A 21,072-nucleotide genomic window follows, 5' to 3' on the forward strand; every position below is an offset into this window, starting at 1 on the left:
GCCCTGCGGCGCCGGCTGCGGAGCTTCGTGCTGCCCACGGCCGCCTGCCAGGAGGACGAGGACATCTTCCCCTACAAGATCCTCTTCCAAGACCTTGACCGCAACGGGGACGGGGTGGTGGACATCACGGAGCTCCGCGAAGGGCTGAAAAACTGGAGCTCCACGTTTGGCCTGCAGTCGGAGAAGGTGCTTGACCCAGGGGACGTGGTTCCGGGCCCTGGAGGGACGTTGAGTAGAGGGGGAGGCCAGACCTCCTTCCTGGAGCTGCTTTCGGAGAGAGGCCCGTGTGTGAGGGGGGACTTCTCGCCCGGGAGCCCCTCCCGCACAGTAACGCAGCGAACCGTCTCCACCTCCTGAGACAGGCCCTGCCCGCAGGGCCCAGGCCTTCTCCTGGGCACGTTGGGGAAAGCCCGGTGGGTTTCCGGTGGCCCAGTCACCATGTACTGAACCCGCACAGGATTTCAGGAGCTGCGTTAGCCTCTGGGAATGCAGAGTTTTATAAAAGACCTCTTAGATTAGGCCCCTAATCCAAGTGCTGGCGAACCTATGACAGGCGTGTCAGAGGTGACACGCGAACTCATTTTTTTGGTTGATTTTTCTTTGTTAAATGGCATTTAAATATATAAAATAAATATCAAAAATATAAGTCTTTGTTTTACTCTGGTTGCAAATATCAAAAAATTTCTATACGTGACACGGCACCAGAGTTAAGTTAGGGTTTTTCAAAATGCTAACTTAGGGCGTTTGCAGGACAGGCCCAGATGGGGCCCCAGAGCTGCTGTGTGTCTCTGACATCCACAGGGTTTGGGGCGGGTCAGACCCTCATCCGTGGGTTGACAGTACTCGAGCTGATGGTTTAGCACGTTGCCCTAGTTAGGGGTGTCTTCCTTCTCTGGACGGGTCTTTGACTTGATTATTTAAGAATTGTTCAGATGGAAGTGACAGCATATCAAGAGAAAACAATTGTTCTATTTCTCCTCTCTCAATGCTACACAGTCTTCAGGTACCACCCCACTTGTTTCCCCCGTGAGATGTGTGTGCCTGGTATGAAGTCCAAACGTTACTGTGGTTCAGGAAATTCCTTAAGAGTTCTGTGCTCCAAAAACTCCTCTGAATTAACTTTTCTCATTGTCTCGTACTTATATCCTCTCACTCAGCTTAGTCCCTTCAGATTAATGGCTTAATCATTAATATGTTATCTCTAGCATTTAAAAAATATGTTTTTTATTGATTTTAGAGAGAGGAAGGGAGAGGGAGAAACATGGATGAGAGAAAAACATCAATTGGTTGCCTCCTGTACGCCCCCTACTGGGGGTTGAGCCAGCAACCCAGGCATGTACCCTGACCAGGAATCGAACCTGGTGACCTCTTGGTCCATGGGTTGATGCTCAACCACTGAACAACACCGGCCAGGCTAGAATTGCACATATTTTATCTCATTTAATTAATAGAGTGGGAGTCTCTGATGGCAAGAACTATGTATCTTGGTATCTTTATTTTTAAAAAATATATTTTATTTTTTACAGAGAGGAAGGGAGAGGGATAGAGAGTTAGAAATATCGATGAGAGAGAAACATCGATCAGTTGCCTCCTGCACACCCTCTACTGGGGATGTGCCCGCAACCAAGGTACATGCCCTTGACCAGAATCGAACCTGGGACCCTTCAGTCCACAGGCCAACGCTCTATCCACTGAGCCAAACCGGTTAGGGCTATCTTGGTATCTTTATTCTTTCAAAGTATTTGGCATTCATTGATCACCGCAGGTAAATTCTTCTAAGATCCATAATTATTTGAAATGACATGTGGCTATTGACTCTAGTATTGCACAATTTATATATATATATATTACTTAGCCTTGTATCTGTGACTGAAAAAGTAGGCCAATGGCTGTGGATGGACATCATAATTAGCATGAGTGAAATTATTAATTGCCAATGTGGAAATGATACAGGGGCTTCACTTGCAATGTGTTTCTGCAATGGTTTCTTCTTTCTTGCAGGACATTTTTAAAGCTGGAGATACCAATGCTGATTCAGGATTGGACTTCCAAGAATTTTTGCAATACCTTAAAGACCATGAGAAAAAAATGAGGCTGGCATTTAAGAGTCTGGACTTAAATAATGATGGTGTGTATGTGTGTGTTTTATTCACAATTAGCTTAGCATGAGTAGCAGTACCAAAGGATATGTTTACTAGCCTTTAATTAACTCCTGCTATCAAAGATTCAATTTTGTTACGTGTTTAGCAGTATTTTTTTAATTTCTAGAAATAATATATAAACTGTATTTATTGTTACAATTTCTGTGTGGTTACCATCTTTTCTTAAAAATTAATTAACTAATTAATTAATTTTGGTTACCATCTTTTAATAAAATAGTTTTTGCCCTCTGCTATGCTACTTGGCTGAGTGGGTAGGTCTCACCACTCATTTGCAGTATATGTCATGGTAGTTTAAAAAAATGTCATTTATTGTTTTCTTGTTTATTTTGAAAATATTTCAGTTGCAGGAAAGTTAGATAACACAGAAAACCTCCTGAAAGAAAGTAAAAGTTACTTGTAACGCTGCTGGCTAGAGATCAGATTTAGCATTTTAATTTATTTTTATATTTCCTTTTAGACTTTTTTGTCTGTTTTTCCCCCCCTTGGTTTCTTTTCTCTCTCTGTAGATGCAATTGCAGTCACACTGTGTGTGTAGTTTGGTATCCTGCTTTTTAAAAAAATATTTTTATATTTATTGATTTCAGAGAAGAAGGGAGAGGAAGAGAGAGATAGAAACATCAATGATGAGAGAGAATCATTGATTGGCTGCCTCCTGCATGCCCCACACTGGGGATTGAACCCTCAACCTGGGGATGTGCCCTGACTGGGAATCGAACCGTGACCTCTTGGTTCATAGGTCAGTGCTCAACCACTGAGCCACACTGGCTGGGCTTGCTTTTTTCTTTTAATGTTATCATGTAAGCATTTCTGCTTCATTTAATATTCTTCACAAACATATTTTTTAACATATTTTTATTGATTTTAGAGAGGGAGAGGGAGTGAGAGATGGAAACATCAATGATGAGATAGAATCATTGATGGGCTGCCTCCTGCATGATTTGGGATCAAGCTTGCAACCTGTGCATGTCCCCAGACCGGGAATGGAACCTTAACCTCCTGATTCATAAGTCGGGCGACAAACATTTTTTAATGACTCTAAAATATTCCATTTGTGAGTAAACTTATCTAATCATTCCCATATTGCTAGATATTTAGGATGTTTCCAGCTTTTTGTTCTTATACATAGTGCTGTGAGCAGTATCCATGCTGACTTGTTCTTTGTTACAAATCCTTAACTCAGAGAGACTGAATGTAGAGTAGAACACTTCTGCATCCATATGTGGCTGACCCACCATGGGTAATCAGAACCTACTTATAATCTATATAAGAAACATATGTTATGTTAATTTTTAACTTTTGTGAAATCTAATTTTTTTAAAAAAATATATTTTATTGATTTTTTACAGAGAGGAAGGGAGAGGGATAGAGAGTTAGAAACATCAATGATCAGCTGCCTCCTGCACACTCCCTACTGGGGATGTGCCCGCAACCAAGGTACATGCCCTTGACCGGAATCGAACCTGGGACCCTTGAGTCTGCAGGCTGACGCTCTATCCACTGATTTTTAAATTTTGTGAAATCTAACTTTTGTTAATTAAAAAATTGTAAGCGTACCAGGAAAGTGATGTAAAGCAGCGGTCGCCAACTGGTGGTCTGCGGCCCACTGGTGGTCCTTGAGGTCCGAAAGGTTGGCGACCACTGGTTTAAAGGTTTCCACTGATGGATTCTTGGGTCAAAGAAAATATAACCTGAATATCAGAGGCTTTATGACCTGAGCACAAAAGTGGTTCCATTACCCTTAATCCCCAAAGCGCAGTGCTTCAAGCTCCCGGGCACTTCCCAGAAGGAGGTGTAGGCCTTTCTGGATGGTCATACTGAGGTAGCACCCAGAGGCACGTCTTGAAATGAGACTGGGCTGTCATTTGCTGCCACTCTAGGACTGAATGTTCTGCTCTTGTGCTGCTCTGAAATTTCACCATCTTGTTGATGAATCCGTCTTGTCAGATACATCAGGGAAATTAGAATGCCATTGGTAAAAATATTACGCGACTATTGTCCCTGGTGAAGTTGCACACCAGTGCTTGTAGTTACTGGTAATAATAGAGAATAGTCTTTCTGAGGCAGGACGGAAATCCCAAAGTAATATAGTGATTAGCAACATAGATCTTTTCATTTCTGCCTTGACTAGCCAAACTGGGACATCACAGTCCCCAAAGTCTGGCCAAGGTCCACTCTGGCGGAGCAGGCGTCTCACTGGTTTCATTTTGTTTGAGCCCCTGAGCTGCGTCGTAGGTAGGAAGCCCCGCTGTTGCCACCAGGGCTGCTGCCCACCTGGACCTGTGGCTCCGGCTCTGGCAGCCCTGCAGGGCCCTCTGACTGAGCACCTGCTCTCGGCATCCTCATTGCTGCCGCCTCAGTGGCCACTTTTGTGTAGCGCTTTCCTTATCCCAGTGGTCGGCAAACTCATTAGTCAACAGAGCCAAATATCAACAGTACTTCTTCAAAATAGACTCACCCAGGCCGAAAACCGACTTCTGTGCATGGGCCACGAAGTTTCAATCGCACTGTGCATGCGCGCCTGCACATGGTATTTTGTGGAAGAGCCACACTCAAGGGGCCAAAGAGCTGCATGTGGCTCGCGAGGCACAAGCCGCAGTTTGCCGACCACCACTGCCTTAAATGTTGAGTGGCTTTATTTTCATGCCTCCGAATCAGAGCTTCAGAATTAGCTTTTTAATTCTTTCCAGCTAGGTACAATAATCAAGATCTGTCTTAGATCTACAAACTTTGTATGGCAGCCCTTGGGGCCAGATGTGTTTAGAAATTTAGAATTTTGCTTTTAGAAAATGGGTACTGTGCATATATGTTGTTATTTAATAATTAAAGTAGGGTCTGGGGCACCACTGTGCAACTATACAGTTGACCTTTAACAACTGGGGCTTTAGGGTCACTGACCACCATACTGTAAAAAATCTGAGTACAACTTTTGAGTCCCTAAAAAGATAATGCTAGCCAGCCCTTCACATCCAAGGATTCAACCAACTGTGTATTGAAAACAATATTTAAAAAATATATGTTTATTTTTTTTCAGAGAGAAAGGGAGAGGGAGTTAGAGATAGAAACATCAATGATGAGAGAGAATCATGGATCAGCTGCCTCCTGTACACCCCTTACTGGAGATCGAGCTTGCAACCTGGACATATGCCCTTGGCTGGAATCGAACCCAGGACCCTTCAGCTGCAGGCCGACACTTTATCCACTGAGCCAAACCAGCTAGGGCGAAAACAGTATTTTTGATTTGTAGTTATAAAACCATGGCTGGGAATTCGAAAATACTGTTTTTGATAAGAGGTTGGTTGAACCCTCAGAGGTTGGTTGAACTCGGGGACGCAAAACCTGTGGATGCGAATCCCCTATTGTATTTATTGAAAAGAATCCGTGTAAAAGTAGACCCGTACAGTTCAAACATGTATTGTTCAAATGTCAACTGTACATGAATATTCCATCAATGAAACAAATGCATAACCCTGAATTAGATAAATAATTGATTAAAATTAACTTCACATCAGTTTGAGACATGTTTTGCCAACAAATATTTTAGTGCCACATTTACAAAACATTTTTTATTTTTAAAAATTCTGGAATGTAAAGCCCTTTTTAATTAAAGTATAGTTGATAAAGTTTCTTACTTTTAGAGCATTTTAGTCTTTGGGCTGTGAATATGGGATGGACGGCCTATAAAAGACATGGGCTTTTTAAGACTATTGTGTTCTAAGTATATTTTTGCCTTGTTATCTTCTGAGAGACTTTAATGACATTTTTTTCACTTTTTAAAGGAGTAATAGAAACTTCAGAAATAATCACTGCTTTGAAGTCACTGGGTGTAGATATTTCTGAAGCTCAGGCAAAAAATATTCTCCAAAGGTCAGCCCTTCTTATTTTTAATAGTTTTCATTTTTGTTTAATATTCTAAGTTAGAAACTAATTTCTATAAATATAGCCCATTCTTCCCTTCCATCCCTCCCTTCCTTTATTTCAACATTGCTCACCTTCAGGATTTCCATTAAGCTCACAACCCTCCAGTAACTACGTTTGTTAGTCGGATGGAGTTGTATAACTTAGCACTTGGCCGTACATATGTTGTGTTCAGTTTTGTAATTGTTCATAGTGAGAGGATACATTCTACACCCATTATTTTGTCTTGGCTGGGACTGGACATCATACGGATCTTTTTGTTGGCAGATGGAATTTGCTTTTTAGAATTTCCATTGAGAAAAATGCAATTGAAAAAGCATTTCACTTAATTCCACCTTTAACTTAGACTTCAAAGAAACAATAGCTGTTGTGTTTTTTGATTTTGAGATGCTTAAAAGTCGAGTAAACCCTGAATTTTTCATGGTAAAAAGTGAGTCTTCTCTTTAAATTAATAAGTAAAAGGTTATTTTAAAGTTGATTTAAAAGCTATAAGTAGGGAAAAGAGGGTCAGAGGAAAAATATTATTAGAAGATTCATAAGGTTCATCATCAGTTTTATTCATTTATTCATTCATTCAACTAACATTTACTGAGTGCTCAGTGCTAGCAATATAAAGGTGACTTTAAATAGCCTTCCCTTTAAAAGAGCAAGGCATGTGTGAGAGAAATACAAGTAAATAGTTAAAATTCCATCAGCGGGGCATTCCACAAAATATCTGATCAATACTTTTCAAAACTGTCAATGTTACCAAAAACAAGGAAAGTTTGAGAAACTGACACAGCCAAGAGGAGCCTAAGGTGACATGACGATTACCTCATAATCCTAAAACAAAAGAGGAACATTAGTTAGGAACAAGGAACTCTGAGGATAGTGTGAACTTCAGTTAATGATGTATTAATATTGGTTCATTAATTGTAACATGTACCATAATAATGAAAGATGATACCATTAGAGGAAAAGGGGTGTAACTCTGTATTATATTCCCAATTAAAAAAAAAATCCTCACCCAAGGATATGTTTTTACTGATTTTTAGAGAGAGAGGAAGGGAGGGAGGTAGGGAGAGAGAGAGACATTGATCAGTTGCTTTCTGTATGTGCCCTGACTGGGGATCAAACCCCCAACCTAGGTATGTGCCCTCCTTGATCAGTTGCTTTCTGTATGTGCCCCGACTGGGGATCAAACCCCCAACCTAGGTATGTGCCCTGACTGGGAATTAAACCTGCAACCTTTTGGTGTACAGGACAACGCTCAACCAACTGACCCACCCAGCCAGGGCTATATTCTCAATTTTTCTAAAAAATAAAGTCCATTAAAATATGAAAGTACAGCAATGTTCATGAAGTCCAAAGGAATGGCTTCTATCATAAATATGTAAGAAGCATTTAATTAATTTTTATCATGGTGCTATCTTTGTTATAAATGTTGTAAGCACTATTTGTTTTTTAAATTCCAGCATGGACAGTGATGGAACAATGACAGTAGACTGGGATGAATGGAAGTACTACTTTTTACTTCATCCCGCAAAAAGTATCGATGAAATTGCTGGCTTCTGGAAGCGTTCTACTGTAAGATTAGTTTGTATTTTTTATCAGTCGTAAGTGTCATAGCTGTTATTATGGTCACATAATCCCTATAATACTTTCAGCCTCAGTGGCTAAAGAAACAGTAGTCTCTCCTCATAGTGTTATCTCTAATTCCCCACCCACAAAAAATGCTTTTCTCTTATGCATCCTAAAGAATGTTACCTGAGTTTCTGAGTCAGAAGGAATATGCATTTGTAAAATTGTTAGGGTATTCAGTCTTCATTTTCCAAAATACCATCTAGCCATGTTATTTCCCAGAATGGCTTGCTACGCCAGCTCACTCCTACCAGCAGTGCCGGAAAGTTCCTGCTTCTCTTGATATTACTGTTACTGGGAATTATCCAGTTTTCTGACATTTGCCATTTTGTTGGACATAAAGTGATATCTTGTTGGTTTAATGTGCATCTCATTGATCCCTACTGCATTTATATCTTGGTCTGTTTTTTCAAATGTATTGAGATATGATTGGTATATAACATTTGTAAGTTAAGGTGTATAACATATTTGAGACACTTCTATATTGTGAAATGATGACCACAGTAGGGTTAGCTAACACCTCCATCACCTCACATAATTACTGTTTCTACTTTACATGGGATCCCCAGAACTTAGTCATCTCAGAACTGGAAGTTCGTCCCCTTTGGCCAGCACCTCCCCGTTTCCTCCACTCCCCAGCTCCTGGCAACCACCATTCTACTCTCCACTTCTATGAATTTGGCTTTTTATTTACTTTTATTGTGGATAGGAAGTAGGGTTTACTGGTGGTTGTAAGGAGGGGGCAGCACCGAGACTCTGAGTGCAGGGCCCACCATTTGTGTAGGGGACCACGACGATGGATGTATTTGACCCCACAGCCATCTGGGATGAGCCGCTTTTCAGCCACCCTGTCTTCAAACTCATCCGAATTAAATTTAGTACAATCCCCCTTCTTGGAGATGTGGATCTTCTGGTGGCCAGGGTGCTTGAACTTGGCTCTGCGTAGGGCCCAATGACATGATCCTTGGTCTGCAGCTTGGTGCGGATGGACATGATGACATGGCCAACATGGACCCTGGCCACTGTGCCCTGGGGCTTTCCAGAGGCACCCCGCATGCCTGTCTTGTTGATGTGGATGACGTGGGAGGGGTGGAGCCGCTCATGCCTGTCTGGAGCCTGTCAGCTCCAGCACAGGACATCTTGTTGATGTGGATGACGTGGGAGGGGTGGAGCCGCACTCGGAGGTGAAGGCCATCTTTGCCAAGCTTTGCACCATGTACTTGGCACAAATGCGGGCAGCCTCCAGGGCTTCGGAGGAAGCCATCTTTGCCAAGTACATGCTTTTCACCATGTACTTGTTGGCACAAATGCGGGCAGCCTCCAGGGCTTCGGAGGAGAGCTGCTCGTATTCATCTGACACCATGTGCCACAGAGTGGGAACTTGTCCACTTTTGCCTTCTTCTGCCCCAGGTCAAAGATGCGGATCTTGGCATCAGGGACACCTCAGCACAAAGGAGACTTTGGGTACGGCTGTTCTTACAATACCGGTAACCCTGGGAGGGGCGGCGGCCCATGGCAACACCAGGATCTTCAGTGGCACGCTGAAGGGAAAGACTGTGAATCTGGCTTTTTAGATTCCACATAGAAGTAATTCCATACAGTGTTTGTCTTTCTGTGTCTGACTTATTTCACTCAGCATGATGTTCTCCAGGCCCATCCATATTATGGAAATGGCAGGACTTCCTTCTTTCTCATGACAGTACAGTGACCATTGTTTATTATTGTACATAGATGTGTGTCTATGTGGGTATGGGTGTGTATGTATGTCTTGCCAATACTTGTTGTTTCTTTTCCTTTTTTTTTTTTTTTAGGAAATAGCCATTCTAATAAGTGTGAGGTAGTAACTCATTGTGGTTTTTTAAAAAAAAAAATTTATTTATTGATTTCAGAGAGGAAGGGAGAGGGAGAGAGAGAGAGAAACATCAATGATGAGGGAGAATCATTGATCAGCTGCCTCTGGCATGCCCCATACTGGGGATCAAGCCTGCAACCTAGGCATGTGCATCAAATCATGACCTCCTGGTTCATAGGTCAATGCTCAACCACTGAACCTTGCCGGCTGGCCTCATTGTGGTTTTGATTCACATTTCCCCAGTGATTAATGATATGGAACATCTTTTCATATATATGGACATCTGTATCTCTAGTAATTTTGCCCATTTTCAGTGGATTTTTTTTGTTATTGAGTTGTATGAGTTTCTTTAATATATTTTGGATATTAACCCCTTATCAGCTATATGATTTGTAGATATTTTCTCACACTTTGTAGGTTTTCAGTTTGATGTAATCCCACATATTAATTTTTGATTTTGTTAATTATGCTTTTGGTGTCAAATCCAAAAAGTCACTGCCAAGACCAATGTCAAGGAGCTTTTTTGCTGTGTTTTCTTCTAGGAGTTTCACAGTTTAAGATCTTATGTTTAAGCCTTTACTCCATTTCGAGGTAATTCTTGTAAGTGGTGTGAGAGAGAGGTCCAGTTTCATTCTGCTGTATGTGATTATCCAATTTTCCCAGCACCATTTATTGAAGAGACTATCCTTTTCCACTGAGTATTCGTGGCTCCCTTGTCAAATATTAGTTGACTGTATCTGTGAGGGTTTATTTCTGGGCTCTCGATTGTTCCATTAATTTATGTGTCTGTTTTTATGCCGTTACTATACTGTTTTGATTATCATAGCTTTATAGTATAGTTTGAAAGCAGGAGTGTGATTCCTTCAGTTTTGTTCTGTCTGAGGACTGCTTTGTCTATTCAGGGTTTTGTGGTTCCATGTGCATTTTAGGATTTCTTTTCTATTTCTATGGAAAATATCATTGGAATTTTGATGGGGATTGTATTGAATCTATAGGTGGTTTTGGGTAGTGTGGACATTTTAACAATATCAACCCTTCCTACCCACGAGCACCATATATCTTTCTATTTATTTGTGTCTTCAATTTCTTTTATCAGTGGGCATTGATCTTATAGTAAACCTATATCTGAATGCAAATTATTTGGTCTAGTACAGTGGTTCTCAACCTTCCTAACGCTGCGACCCTTTAATACAGTTCCTCATGTTGTGGTGACCCCCAACCATAAAATTATTTTCATTGTTACTTCATAGCTGTAATTTTGCTACTGTTATGAATCGTAATGTAAATATCTGATATGCAGGATGTATTTTCATTGTTACAAATTGAACATAATTAAAGCATAGTGATTAATCACAAAAACAATATGTAATTATATATGTGTTTTCCGATGGTCTTAGGCGACCCCTGTGAAAGGGTCGTTCGACCCCCCAAAGGGGTCGTGACCCACAGGTTGAGAACCGCTGGTCTAGTACAAGTGCTAAGAACATTGTCAGTCTTCATTATCAGGAGATGAGAGATGAAAAAAAACTTGTGATTTTTGATCTTTGTAAAAAAATTATCCTCTTAATTTATCTAGTGTTTCCACTGTTCTCTATCATCTAATTCTGTTTTTACATTTTATTAGATAATTGACATAGGGGAGAGCATAGCTATTCCAGATGACTTTACTGTGGAAGAAAAGAGTTCTGGACATTGGCGGCGGCATTTGGTGGTAGGAGGAATAGCTAGCGCCGTTTCAAGAACGTGCACGGCACCTTTTGACCGCTTGAGAGTCATGATGCAGGTGATGCGCAAGTTCGGTGGCCCTTACACATTAAAGCCATTTGAAAAATCCTTGATAATTTTCAAAAGAAATGTTTTGGCACATTTCATACTAGTCATTAAAATTGTACATTTTCTGAAAATGTAAAAGGTTATCCTCTTAATTTATCAAGTGTTCACACTTTTCTCTATCATCTAGTTCTGTTTTTACATTTTTGTTTTTACATTAAAGATTTCTTAATTTCTTAAAGCTGCTTATATGCTGTTTAAATGAATTTTTATTTGAAATAATAAAATAATAGAACCACTCTATTAGATGTTTTTTTTCAGAAATGTAGCTAAATCTATCAAAGAAGTGATAAGACACCATTAGTCTAATTTATTAGTTATTTCTAGCTTCTGACACTGCCCTAATAGCATGGTTCTACTCTACTATTTAAGTACTAAGAATATTTTTAAAAATGGAAATTAAGTTACTTGGAGCAGATTACTAACTTGTACCTCTTTAGAGTTAATGTTGTCTAATTTCCTTTTCTTTTTTTACTGAGTAATGAATTGTTAACAGTAGTTATAAAATACTGTATGATTTAATCTGTTAAATAATTAAGATTTAATATTTGCTGAATATTTTCTCTGCAAGGGTATAAAAATTAATAATCCACAACCTAGTGAATTTAAATTTGTAATTAAATTTACATACTTTAGTGTTTTATTTTCTTTGGGATTTTTGGTAACATTGTGACAATTGGTATTGGATTATGAATAGGTTTTCTTTTGTTGTTTTTTGTTTTTTTTAAAATATATTTTTACTGATTTCAGTAAGGCAGGGAGAGAGAGAGAGATAGGAACATCAATGATGAGAGAGTTTTTTTAAAATATATTTTTACTGATTTCAGTAAGGAAGGGAGAGAGAGAGAGATAGAAACATCAATGATGAGAATCATTGATCTGCTGCCTCCTGCACGCCCCCTACTGGGGCTTGAGCCTGCAACCCTTGCATGTGCCCTTGACTGGAATCGAACCCAGGACCTTTCAGTCTGCAGGCTGATGCTCTATCCACTGAGCCAAACCGGCTAGGGCTCTTTTGTTGTGGTGATGCCTGATCTTATTTTCTAAGATCTTAGAAAATCTTATTTTTGACCGACTCAGATTTAGAGGGAGGAGCTGCCAAAGGGCACAGCCTCTGTCTCTTGGCGATCTGTTCCTGGTGTTTTTCTTTGTCTTCCTTCATCTCCTGGCCGGATTCTGCAGCCTCTGGACTCTGCGCTTCTTCCTTAGTTTTATTAATGTGCTGCTGGTTCAGAGCAATAGCTGATGTGTGGACAGTTGCAGTACACGTGGAGCAGCAAGGTGCTGAATCTGGGGGACTTCAGTCCTGGGTTTCACACCTTCTGTGTTTTGGGGCTTTCTGACAACAGACTGATGGACATCATCATCTTTAGAGAGGTTGGGAAGTTTGAAGATTCTGCCAGCTCTTTTGGGCCCCAGGCGATGAGGCACAGCCCTATTAGTTGGTCCAGGAAAATCTTCCTTCTCTTTTTTTTCTAGGTTCATAGTTTAGAGCCAACGAGAATGAAGTTAATTGGTGGGTTTGAGCAGATGATAAAAGAAGGAGGAATTCGTTCTCTTTGGCGAGGAAATAGTGCAAATGTTTTTAAAATTGCACCTGAGACGGTCATCAAGATCGGGGCCTATGAACAGGTAAAATGCTATCGTCTGTGGAATTTTACAACGAAGATCAGATTTAAAATTGAATGTTTAAAAAGTTCAGGCTTTCATGAGAAAAAACTGGAGTGTCAAGCAATAGATGTCAATTTAAATATAAGTGACTTTGTTCTCATTTGGTTATTTTTGTTTTTATATTGCTTTTGTTTATAAGGAATGTTTCATGGCCCTAACCAGCTTGGCTCAGTGGACAGAGCGTCGGCCTGTGGACCGAGGGTCCTAGGTTTGATTTCGGTTGCAGGCTTCTCCCCGGCCCTGGCCCTGGTCAAGGCCCATGCAGGAGGCAACCAATTGATGTGTTTCTCTCACATCGGTATTTCTCTCTGTTTTTCCCTCTCTCTTCCACTCTCTAAAAATCAATGGAAAAATATCCTCAGGTGAGGATAAAAGAAATGTTTCATAGATTATAGTATATTATCATAACTGATGTGTATTATTAGTTCTTTTCATTTCAATGTCACAGTGAAGGAAGCCCTCTAAAACATTTCGATATTGGTTTTCCTTTGAGCAATTTGAATGTTTTATTTTAAATTTGTTAATCTGATTTAAGATTTTAATTGTACTTAATCAATTAATGTTAAGATGAGCTATATTTGTTTTTAAATAGTGTAACCTATTAGCATCACATAAGAGTCTACGAGTGCTCTATGCACATCTCAAGGTTTCCATTTTCTGGGCTGGCCCGGCTCCGATCGCTTCAGAAAAGGCCCAGGGAAGAAAAGCAGAGAGATGCCTTAGCTCATGTCTCATAGATCTTACTAGAAGCTGCAAGGAGTGGGCAACACTGACCAGAATTCTGAGATTTTACAATCAGTTTTCCTAGAGCTTCAGGCTCAGAAAGCACATGGTCTACCTTCCAAATGATCACAGGAGGCAGCTCCATCAAGCATTTCCACAAAGCCCTGGACTCAGATTGCAGTATCTGTGTCCTAACAGGGCCACAAATTGTTGGTTTTAGTTATGACAGCACCCCCAGCTGGTCACCAATTTCAGTACTTGTTAGGGTTCATTCTAAGCTGTTGTATCAAAGAAATACCAAGATACGTTAGCTTAAATATGCTAGAGGCAAGTAGTCCAGGGCTAACAGTATAGCTCTGTCATCTTCAACACTCAGCTTCAAAGGTCACACCCATCTGCCATTTCCCAAGTAGAGGAAAGAGCAATCCAAAAATCTTTAAGGAGATGTTTCATAATTTGCATACTCAATTTCCCCTCATTTCTCATTGGCCAAAATAGGTCACTTAGCCACCCAACCTAGCTGCAAGGGAGACGAGGGAAATGTAGTTTACAGTTGAGTTGGCTGTTACTAAACGAAAGAAGATGATAATGAGTACTAGGAACAGACAGCAGTGTCTGCCACATGAACTGAACCCATCATACTTTCTGATGGGAAGTCACTGATTTGAGAACCAGAAAGTTAATTCTTAAGAGGATTGCATTGATGAGAGACCACTAGAAAAGGCCAACAGGAAAGCATCTTGCCTAGGATAGATAATCTGCTTGCTAAGCCTGTCTTGGATTCTAAATGAGTTTCCAGTTTCAGTCTCATGAAACTTGACTTATTTAGTTCCTGTGAAGCCTGACCTTTAGGCTGGTATTTCTGATTTTCTTATTTTTTTAAAAAAAATATATATTTTTATTGATTTCAGAGAGGAAGAGAGAGGAAGAGAGAGATAGAAACATCAATGATGAGAGAGAATCATTGATTGGCTGCCTCCTGCACACCCCCTAGTGGGGATCAAGCCTGCAACCCGGGCATGTGCCCTTGACCTGGGACCTTTCAGTCTGCTGTTCGATGCTCTATCCACTGAGCCAAACCAGCTAGGGTGCTCTCCTTATTTCCACATGTGCTATTGCAGTTGCCTCCCTGTTTCTTGAGCTAAGCAGAGTAAACTGTTGTTCCTTGTAACAAACGCAATTTACCTGGTTACTATTCCTGATTACCCAGTTACCAAAGAATATTTAGTACCTTCCACATGGAAGGTGAGAGGCTAAAAAGAGATCTGACCTTTAGGCTGGTATTTCTGTTTTATTTTTTTTAAAAATATTTTTGTTGATTTCAGAGAGGGAGAGAAAGGGAGAGACATCAGTGATGAGAGAGAATCACGGACCGGCTGCCTCCTGCATGTAAAAGATAGATTCCGTGCACCCTTTGTGTAATTTGTATGTCTTTTATGAAATAGTATGACAGTCATGAAGATGCTTAAGTGATTTAATGTTGCTGACTTACTCTTCAGAAAAAAGGGGAAAAGGTTCTTATTATCTTAGATAATTGCATAAAAATTGAAATCAAGTATTCTACTAGATGTTAATATCAGGTATCTAGAATACTTTTTCAAATAGTTTTATAGTACTAATTAATGTTATAAACTTAGAAACAATATAGAATCCATTTCAGTAATATTGTACATTTCAATACTTTTATTTATACAGTATAAGAAATGGCTTAGTTTTGATGGTGCTAAAACAGGAATTATTCAGAGATTTGTATCTGGTTCATTGGCTGGTGTAACTGCTCAGACCTGTATTTACCCCATGGAGGTATGTATTATTATAAAGTTTAATAAAGTAATACTTTCTAATTTGTTATAAATGAATTGCAGATCAAGAATTTGTATAATAAACAATTTTATACTACTGGACTTAAAGCTCATATCAAGTATCAGTTGGCCTTAGTGTATATATATATTTTGTTGTTGTTGTTATTTAGGATAAAGATAGTATTGTAAATGTACCAAGAAGATAACAGTTTTGTTGTCTGCTGTTTAATTGACTCATTCATTAATACTGCACACCCACTACGGGTGAGGTACTTTTCTAGGTCCAGAGATGAGTCAGACAGACATTTGGTCTTGGAGCTTCTTATAGTCCAGAAGGAAGACAAAACGTGCACATCAATGCTGATGGTCCAACATATAAAATACAAATTCTAGAAGAGAGAGCAATAGGAAGCGTTAATGGAAATAAGGGGAGAAATGATTTCCAGTTAGGGATTTCATGAAAGGCACAAATAGAATGTGTGAGTTTGGGTTAGAATTTGGAAATTCACAGATATTGGATAAGAAGAGAGTGCACTGCCCTGGGGAGGGCAGTACTTTCAGAATGGGGTCATTCAAAGTATAGGGTCCTGCAGAGAAGGTCATAAAACAAAGGCCTTCCATCTGACTGCTCAGAGGCGGCTCAGGCAGTCTGCCCAATCAAGGCAAAGTCAATAGTTTTTATTTTTTTATAAATCTTTATTGTTGAAAGTATTATATATGCTCCCTCACCCCACCACACCCCCATTGATCCCCTCCAGCCCGCCCCCCAGGCCTTCACCACCCTATTGTCTGTGTCCATGGGTTATGGATATATACATATAAGGTCTTTGGTTGATTACCTCCTACCCACCCAATCAAGGCAAAGTAGATCTAAAAAAAATAAATCTTGGCTGCTTTGGAGAGATTTCTCCTACTACTGTATGGATCTCCCTAAATTAAATGAATGGAAGTTAAGAGGACAAGGAGTGAGGTTCTAGCAGAAGAATTACAGGGAGCATTGGAATACTGGCAAGAGGTACCACCAGCATGAGAAAAAGAGCCAATTTCATTTAGCACTTTAAAAAAACAACCTATCTGAAGCAGTAATGAATGTGTTTCAGAATATGTTGCCTTACAGCCCAGTAAGGGGGTTTGAATGGATATATCAATTAGAGCCACAGTGATGAGTTATATTCTCCTGTTTAATTTTTTTAAAAAGCTCTATACTTTATCAGTTCATGTTTGAGTCAGTAAGGAATCAAAATTATGTTTAAGATTGCTTTCTTTTTTGATTTCTATGATAATTAGTAAACATTGTGATACAATATAGCTTTCTAGATTGCTAGGTGAGCTGAATGACTCTGGTAATATATTTTCAATATGTTCTTCCCCATTTAGGTAATAAAGACCAGACTCACTGTAGGTAAAACTGGACAGTACTCAGGGATTATTGACTGTGGCAAGAAGCTTCTGAAACAAGAAGGTGTTAGAACCTTTTTCAAAGGCTATATCCCTAACTTGCTAAGCATTATACCTTATGCAGGCACAGACCTTACTGTTTTTGAGGTGAGTTTATCCCCATAATGTGACATTATGTGTTACATTGGAAAATTTGGTACAATAACGGTTTTTATTCTAAAAATTGGTTATAAATGACTTTTCATGAAATAGCTTCTGACCTGAAAACTCTGGCTGAATGAGTTCCCTCATTTACGAAATTTTAAAAAAATATATTTTTTAAGCCGAAACCGGTTTGGCTCAGTGGATAGAGCATTGGGCTGCGGACTGAAAGGTCCCAGGTTCGATTCCGGTCAAGGGCATGTACCTGGGTTGCGGGCACATCCCCAGTAGGAGATGTGCAGGAGGCAGCTGATCGATGTTTCTCTCTCATCGATGTTTCTAACTCTCTATCTCTCTCCCTTTAAAAAATATATTTTTTAAGCCGAAACTGGTTTGGCTCAGTGGATAGAGCATTGGGCTGCGGACTGAAAGGTCCCAGGTTCGATTCCGGTCAAGGGCATGTACCTGGGTTGCGGGCACATCCCCAGTAGGAGATGTGCAGGAGGCAGCTGATCGATGTTTCTCTCTCATCGATGTTTCTAACTCTCTATCTCTCTCCCTTCCTCTCTGTAAAAAATCAATTTAAAAAATAATTACTGGAGATTTGCTCACAACCACGGTACATGCCCTTGACCAGAACCGAACCTGGGACCCCTCAGTCCGCAGGCTGACGCTCTATCCACTGAGCCAAACAAGTCAGGGCTCATTTACGAAATTTATAAAATGGAGGCAACAATACTGACTTGTCAGGTTTCTGAGGGATTAACTGAGGTAACATCTACGGAAATGCTCAATATCATTCCAGAATCAAGAAGCTACTCAGTAATGTTTCCTGCAATTGTGTGAACAATGAATTTCTTCTCCTTCAACCTGCACAGTAGTTAAAGGATGTTTCCTGATTTCTTCTCTTCCAGCTTTTGAAGAACTATTGGCTCGAACATTATGCAGGAAACTCTGTAGACCCCGGCTTAATGATTTTGCTGGGATGTAGCACGCTGTCGCACACCAGTGGTCAGATAGCCAGCTTCCCTCTGACCCTTCTTAGAACACGCATGCAGGCTCAAGGTGAGTGTGTGGGTTTTTTAATGAAGTAAGAATAAATTTAAAAAGCTAATAAAATTGCCCTAGCTGGTTTGGCTCAGTGGATAGAGTGTAGGTCTGCAGACTGACGGGTCCCAGGTTTGATTCTGGTCCAGGCACATACCTAGGTTGCAGTTTGATCCCTGGCCCTGGTTGGGGTGAGTGCAGGAGGCAGCCAATCAATGTCTTTCTTTCATTGATGTTTCTCTTTCTCTGTCTCTCCCCCTCCCTTCCACTCTCTCTAAAAATCAATGGAAAAATATCCTCAGGTGAGGATTAACAGCAACAAAAAGCAAATTTTAAAAAGCTAATGAAATAAAGAAGTAATAAAATCGTTATTAATTCCATGAATTAAAAATAAAAAAACAGTTAAAACAAGTTGTTTTAAATGAGTAGAAATTGATTTCAAAATCAGAAAAACTGTAGAATTGCTGAATAAAAAGCTAACTTTCTGATTGTTAAAGCATGATCTTGAATTAGTCGTAGAACCTTTTGTGGAGCTTATATTTTCTTTCCTCTACAGAGTTCTACTTGGAACTCTGCACATGTTTCTGTTCCCAATGGTTGTTTTCCAGAGCTTACAGTTAGGAAGCGCCAAGCAGAGCAATAGGACAGGTTTTACTGTCCTCAGATTGAGTCAGCAGTAGCTCAGGATGAACTTGGAATTCCTTTGCCACATTCTGCAGCGGGAACTTAATACATTTGTGCAGTTGAACACGCTGTTTTGTTCTCTTTGGCGAGGAGACGTGAAACAGAAGGGAGGGCATCTGCTTGTTCCTCTTAGGTGTAAAGTCAGAAATTTAGGTTTTAAGAAAATACCCTTCAAGTTGGAAAAAAAAAAAAAGCTCTCACATAATCCTATTAGTATCTTCCTGAGTAAATTCCTTAAGGCAGCGGTTCTCAACCTGTGGGTCGCGACCCCTTTGGCGGTCAAACGACCCTTTCACAGGGGTTGCCTAAGACCATCCTGCATATCAGATATTTACATTACGATTCATAACAGTAGAACAATTACAGTTATGAAGTAGCAACGAAAATAATTTTATGGTTGGGTCACAACATGAGGAACTGTATTTAAAGAGCCAGAAGGTTGAGAACCACTGTAAGATTTTATGGTTGGGTCACAACATAAGGAACTGTATTTAAAGGGCCAGAAGGTTGAGAACCACTGCCTTAAGGAGTCATGTGGTAAGCAATATTCTCTTACATTCTTTCCCCCCCTTCTTTTTAGGAAGATTTTGGGGTTTAATTTACGTGGCATTCCGGGTGGGGAATCTCTCCATCCATTCCATCACCTGCCCATCCCCCAGCAGACTATTGAGGTCACACTCCATTCCCAGTGCTCCTGTGAGGTCCTCATTGAAGACTTTCAATGCTGTGCAGGAGAGCTCCTGCAGGATGGGAAGCTTTCATGTCTGCTGTGTAGCCTTGCACATGGCTGTCGGGCACTGGAAGTGTCGTGCAACTGCGAAACTAAACTTTTAGTTTTACTTCATTTTAATTAATTTAGATTCAGATAGCCACATGTGTCTAGTGACTATGGTATTGGACCACAGGGGACTATTCTATAGGTAGGGAGTGAGGTGTACTCTGAAATAATTTCATTCCCTGTAAATTCTTGTTAATCATTGTACTGTCTGAATATATGAAGATTAAATATTGAATTACACTGATTTTTTTTCAATTTATAGCACAGAAGGAAAAAACAACAACTATGATTCATCTCATTCAAGATATATATTACAAAGAAGGAAAAATGGGCTTTTTCAGGGGCCTCACTCCAAATATCATAAAAGTGCTGCCTGCAATATTCATAAGCTGTGTGGCCTATGAAATACTGAAAGGACCGTTTGGATTAACGAAGAAGTAAAATGTGAAATTATTGTCATTACTGTAATCACTTAATTGTAAGATAATACCTGGGTTATAAAGAGAAATTCATCTCTTCCTAAAAGGAAAGAAAGTATCAAATAATTGTTAAAACATTTTCTCTTTATGTTTTCTAGTATAAAACCTATAAATGAAATAATCATTTTGGTAAAGTGGACCCAATTATTGCATCAGAGGTCAAAGTCCCATGCTGTCTTTTTTTAAAAAATTATAATGTATTAAGTGCCTGCTATGTGCCAGGTATTATTTCAAGGCACTTTAAAAGGTCCTCCTCTTGCTTAATTCTAACAACCATACTAGAAGATTGAGAGAGAGGAAGGGAGAGGGAGAGAGAGAAACATTGATATTAGAGAAACATCCATCAGCTGCCTCCTGCACGCCCCCTACTGGGCATGTGCCCTGACCAGGAATCGGGCAACCTTTTAGTGCCCAGGGTGACGCCCAACCAACTGAGCCACTCGGCCAGGGTTATCCCAATTTTCAGTTGAGGAACTAAGTTTAGAGAGGTCAGTACTTTGGAAAGATCTTTTAACATTCTCTCCCTCATTAAGGATTGCACTCAGCCCTCACTCTCAGGCCCTCTGTTTCGCATGAAGGTCTATTGTTTGCTATAACCTTGGTAATGGCTTGGATATTTTGTAAAATATCTTAAAGTGATGATTTAGCCCATTGTCCTTAGGGTACAGCCTCTCAGTTCTCTTAGATTGAGTCTCTAATACCACTTTCCAGTAAAGGCACCAGGATTCCTTAGTAGAAATAACCAATTGTAGGACTTGGGAAGGAAACATACATGAGGAGTCTGAGGACACATACGCACACATTGATGGGGACATAGCAACTGAAAGCTTCCAGTCACCAACACTGGACCAATTGGAGCAACACATTAATGAAATAGAATTGGATTATAACCCGACATATAAAATAAATATTTAGGAGTCCATACTGATGTAGATGAATGATTGAATAAATAAATAAAGAAATGGGGAGA

General features: G+C 40.0%; 1 protein-coding gene and 1 pseudogene across 1 annotated transcript in view; one reads left to right on the forward strand and one right to left on the reverse strand.

The window, feature by feature from the left end:
* Positions 1-20,064, forward strand: part of LOC102242024 (calcium-binding mitochondrial carrier protein SCaMC-1) — a 21,027-nt gene extending 963 nt beyond the window's left edge. Inside the window, exons 3-12 of the mRNA XM_005860121.1 lie at positions 1-186; positions 2,002-2,128; positions 5,939-6,026; positions 7,532-7,643; positions 11,174-11,332; positions 12,859-13,011; positions 15,469-15,576; positions 16,953-17,120; positions 18,029-18,179; positions 19,886-20,064. Of these exons, the coding sequence (XP_005860183.1) occupies positions 1-186; positions 2,002-2,128; positions 5,939-6,026; positions 7,532-7,643; positions 11,174-11,332; positions 12,859-13,011; positions 15,469-15,576; positions 16,953-17,120; positions 18,029-18,179; positions 19,886-20,064 (1,431 nt within the window). The remainder of the gene's footprint in view (positions 187-2,001; positions 2,129-5,938; positions 6,027-7,531; positions 7,644-11,173; positions 11,333-12,858; positions 13,012-15,468; positions 15,577-16,952; positions 17,121-18,028; positions 18,180-19,885) is intronic.
* On the reverse strand, positions 8,368-9,211 carry LOC102255841 (annotated as a pseudogene).
* Positions 20,065-21,072: the final 1,008 nt, after the last annotated feature.

Source organism: Myotis brandtii, unplaced genomic scaffold (assembly GCF_000412655.1).
Source record: "Myotis brandtii unplaced genomic scaffold, ASM41265v1 scaffold131, whole genome shotgun sequence".
NCBI lineage: Eukaryota > Metazoa > Chordata > Mammalia > Chiroptera > Vespertilionidae > Myotis > Myotis brandtii.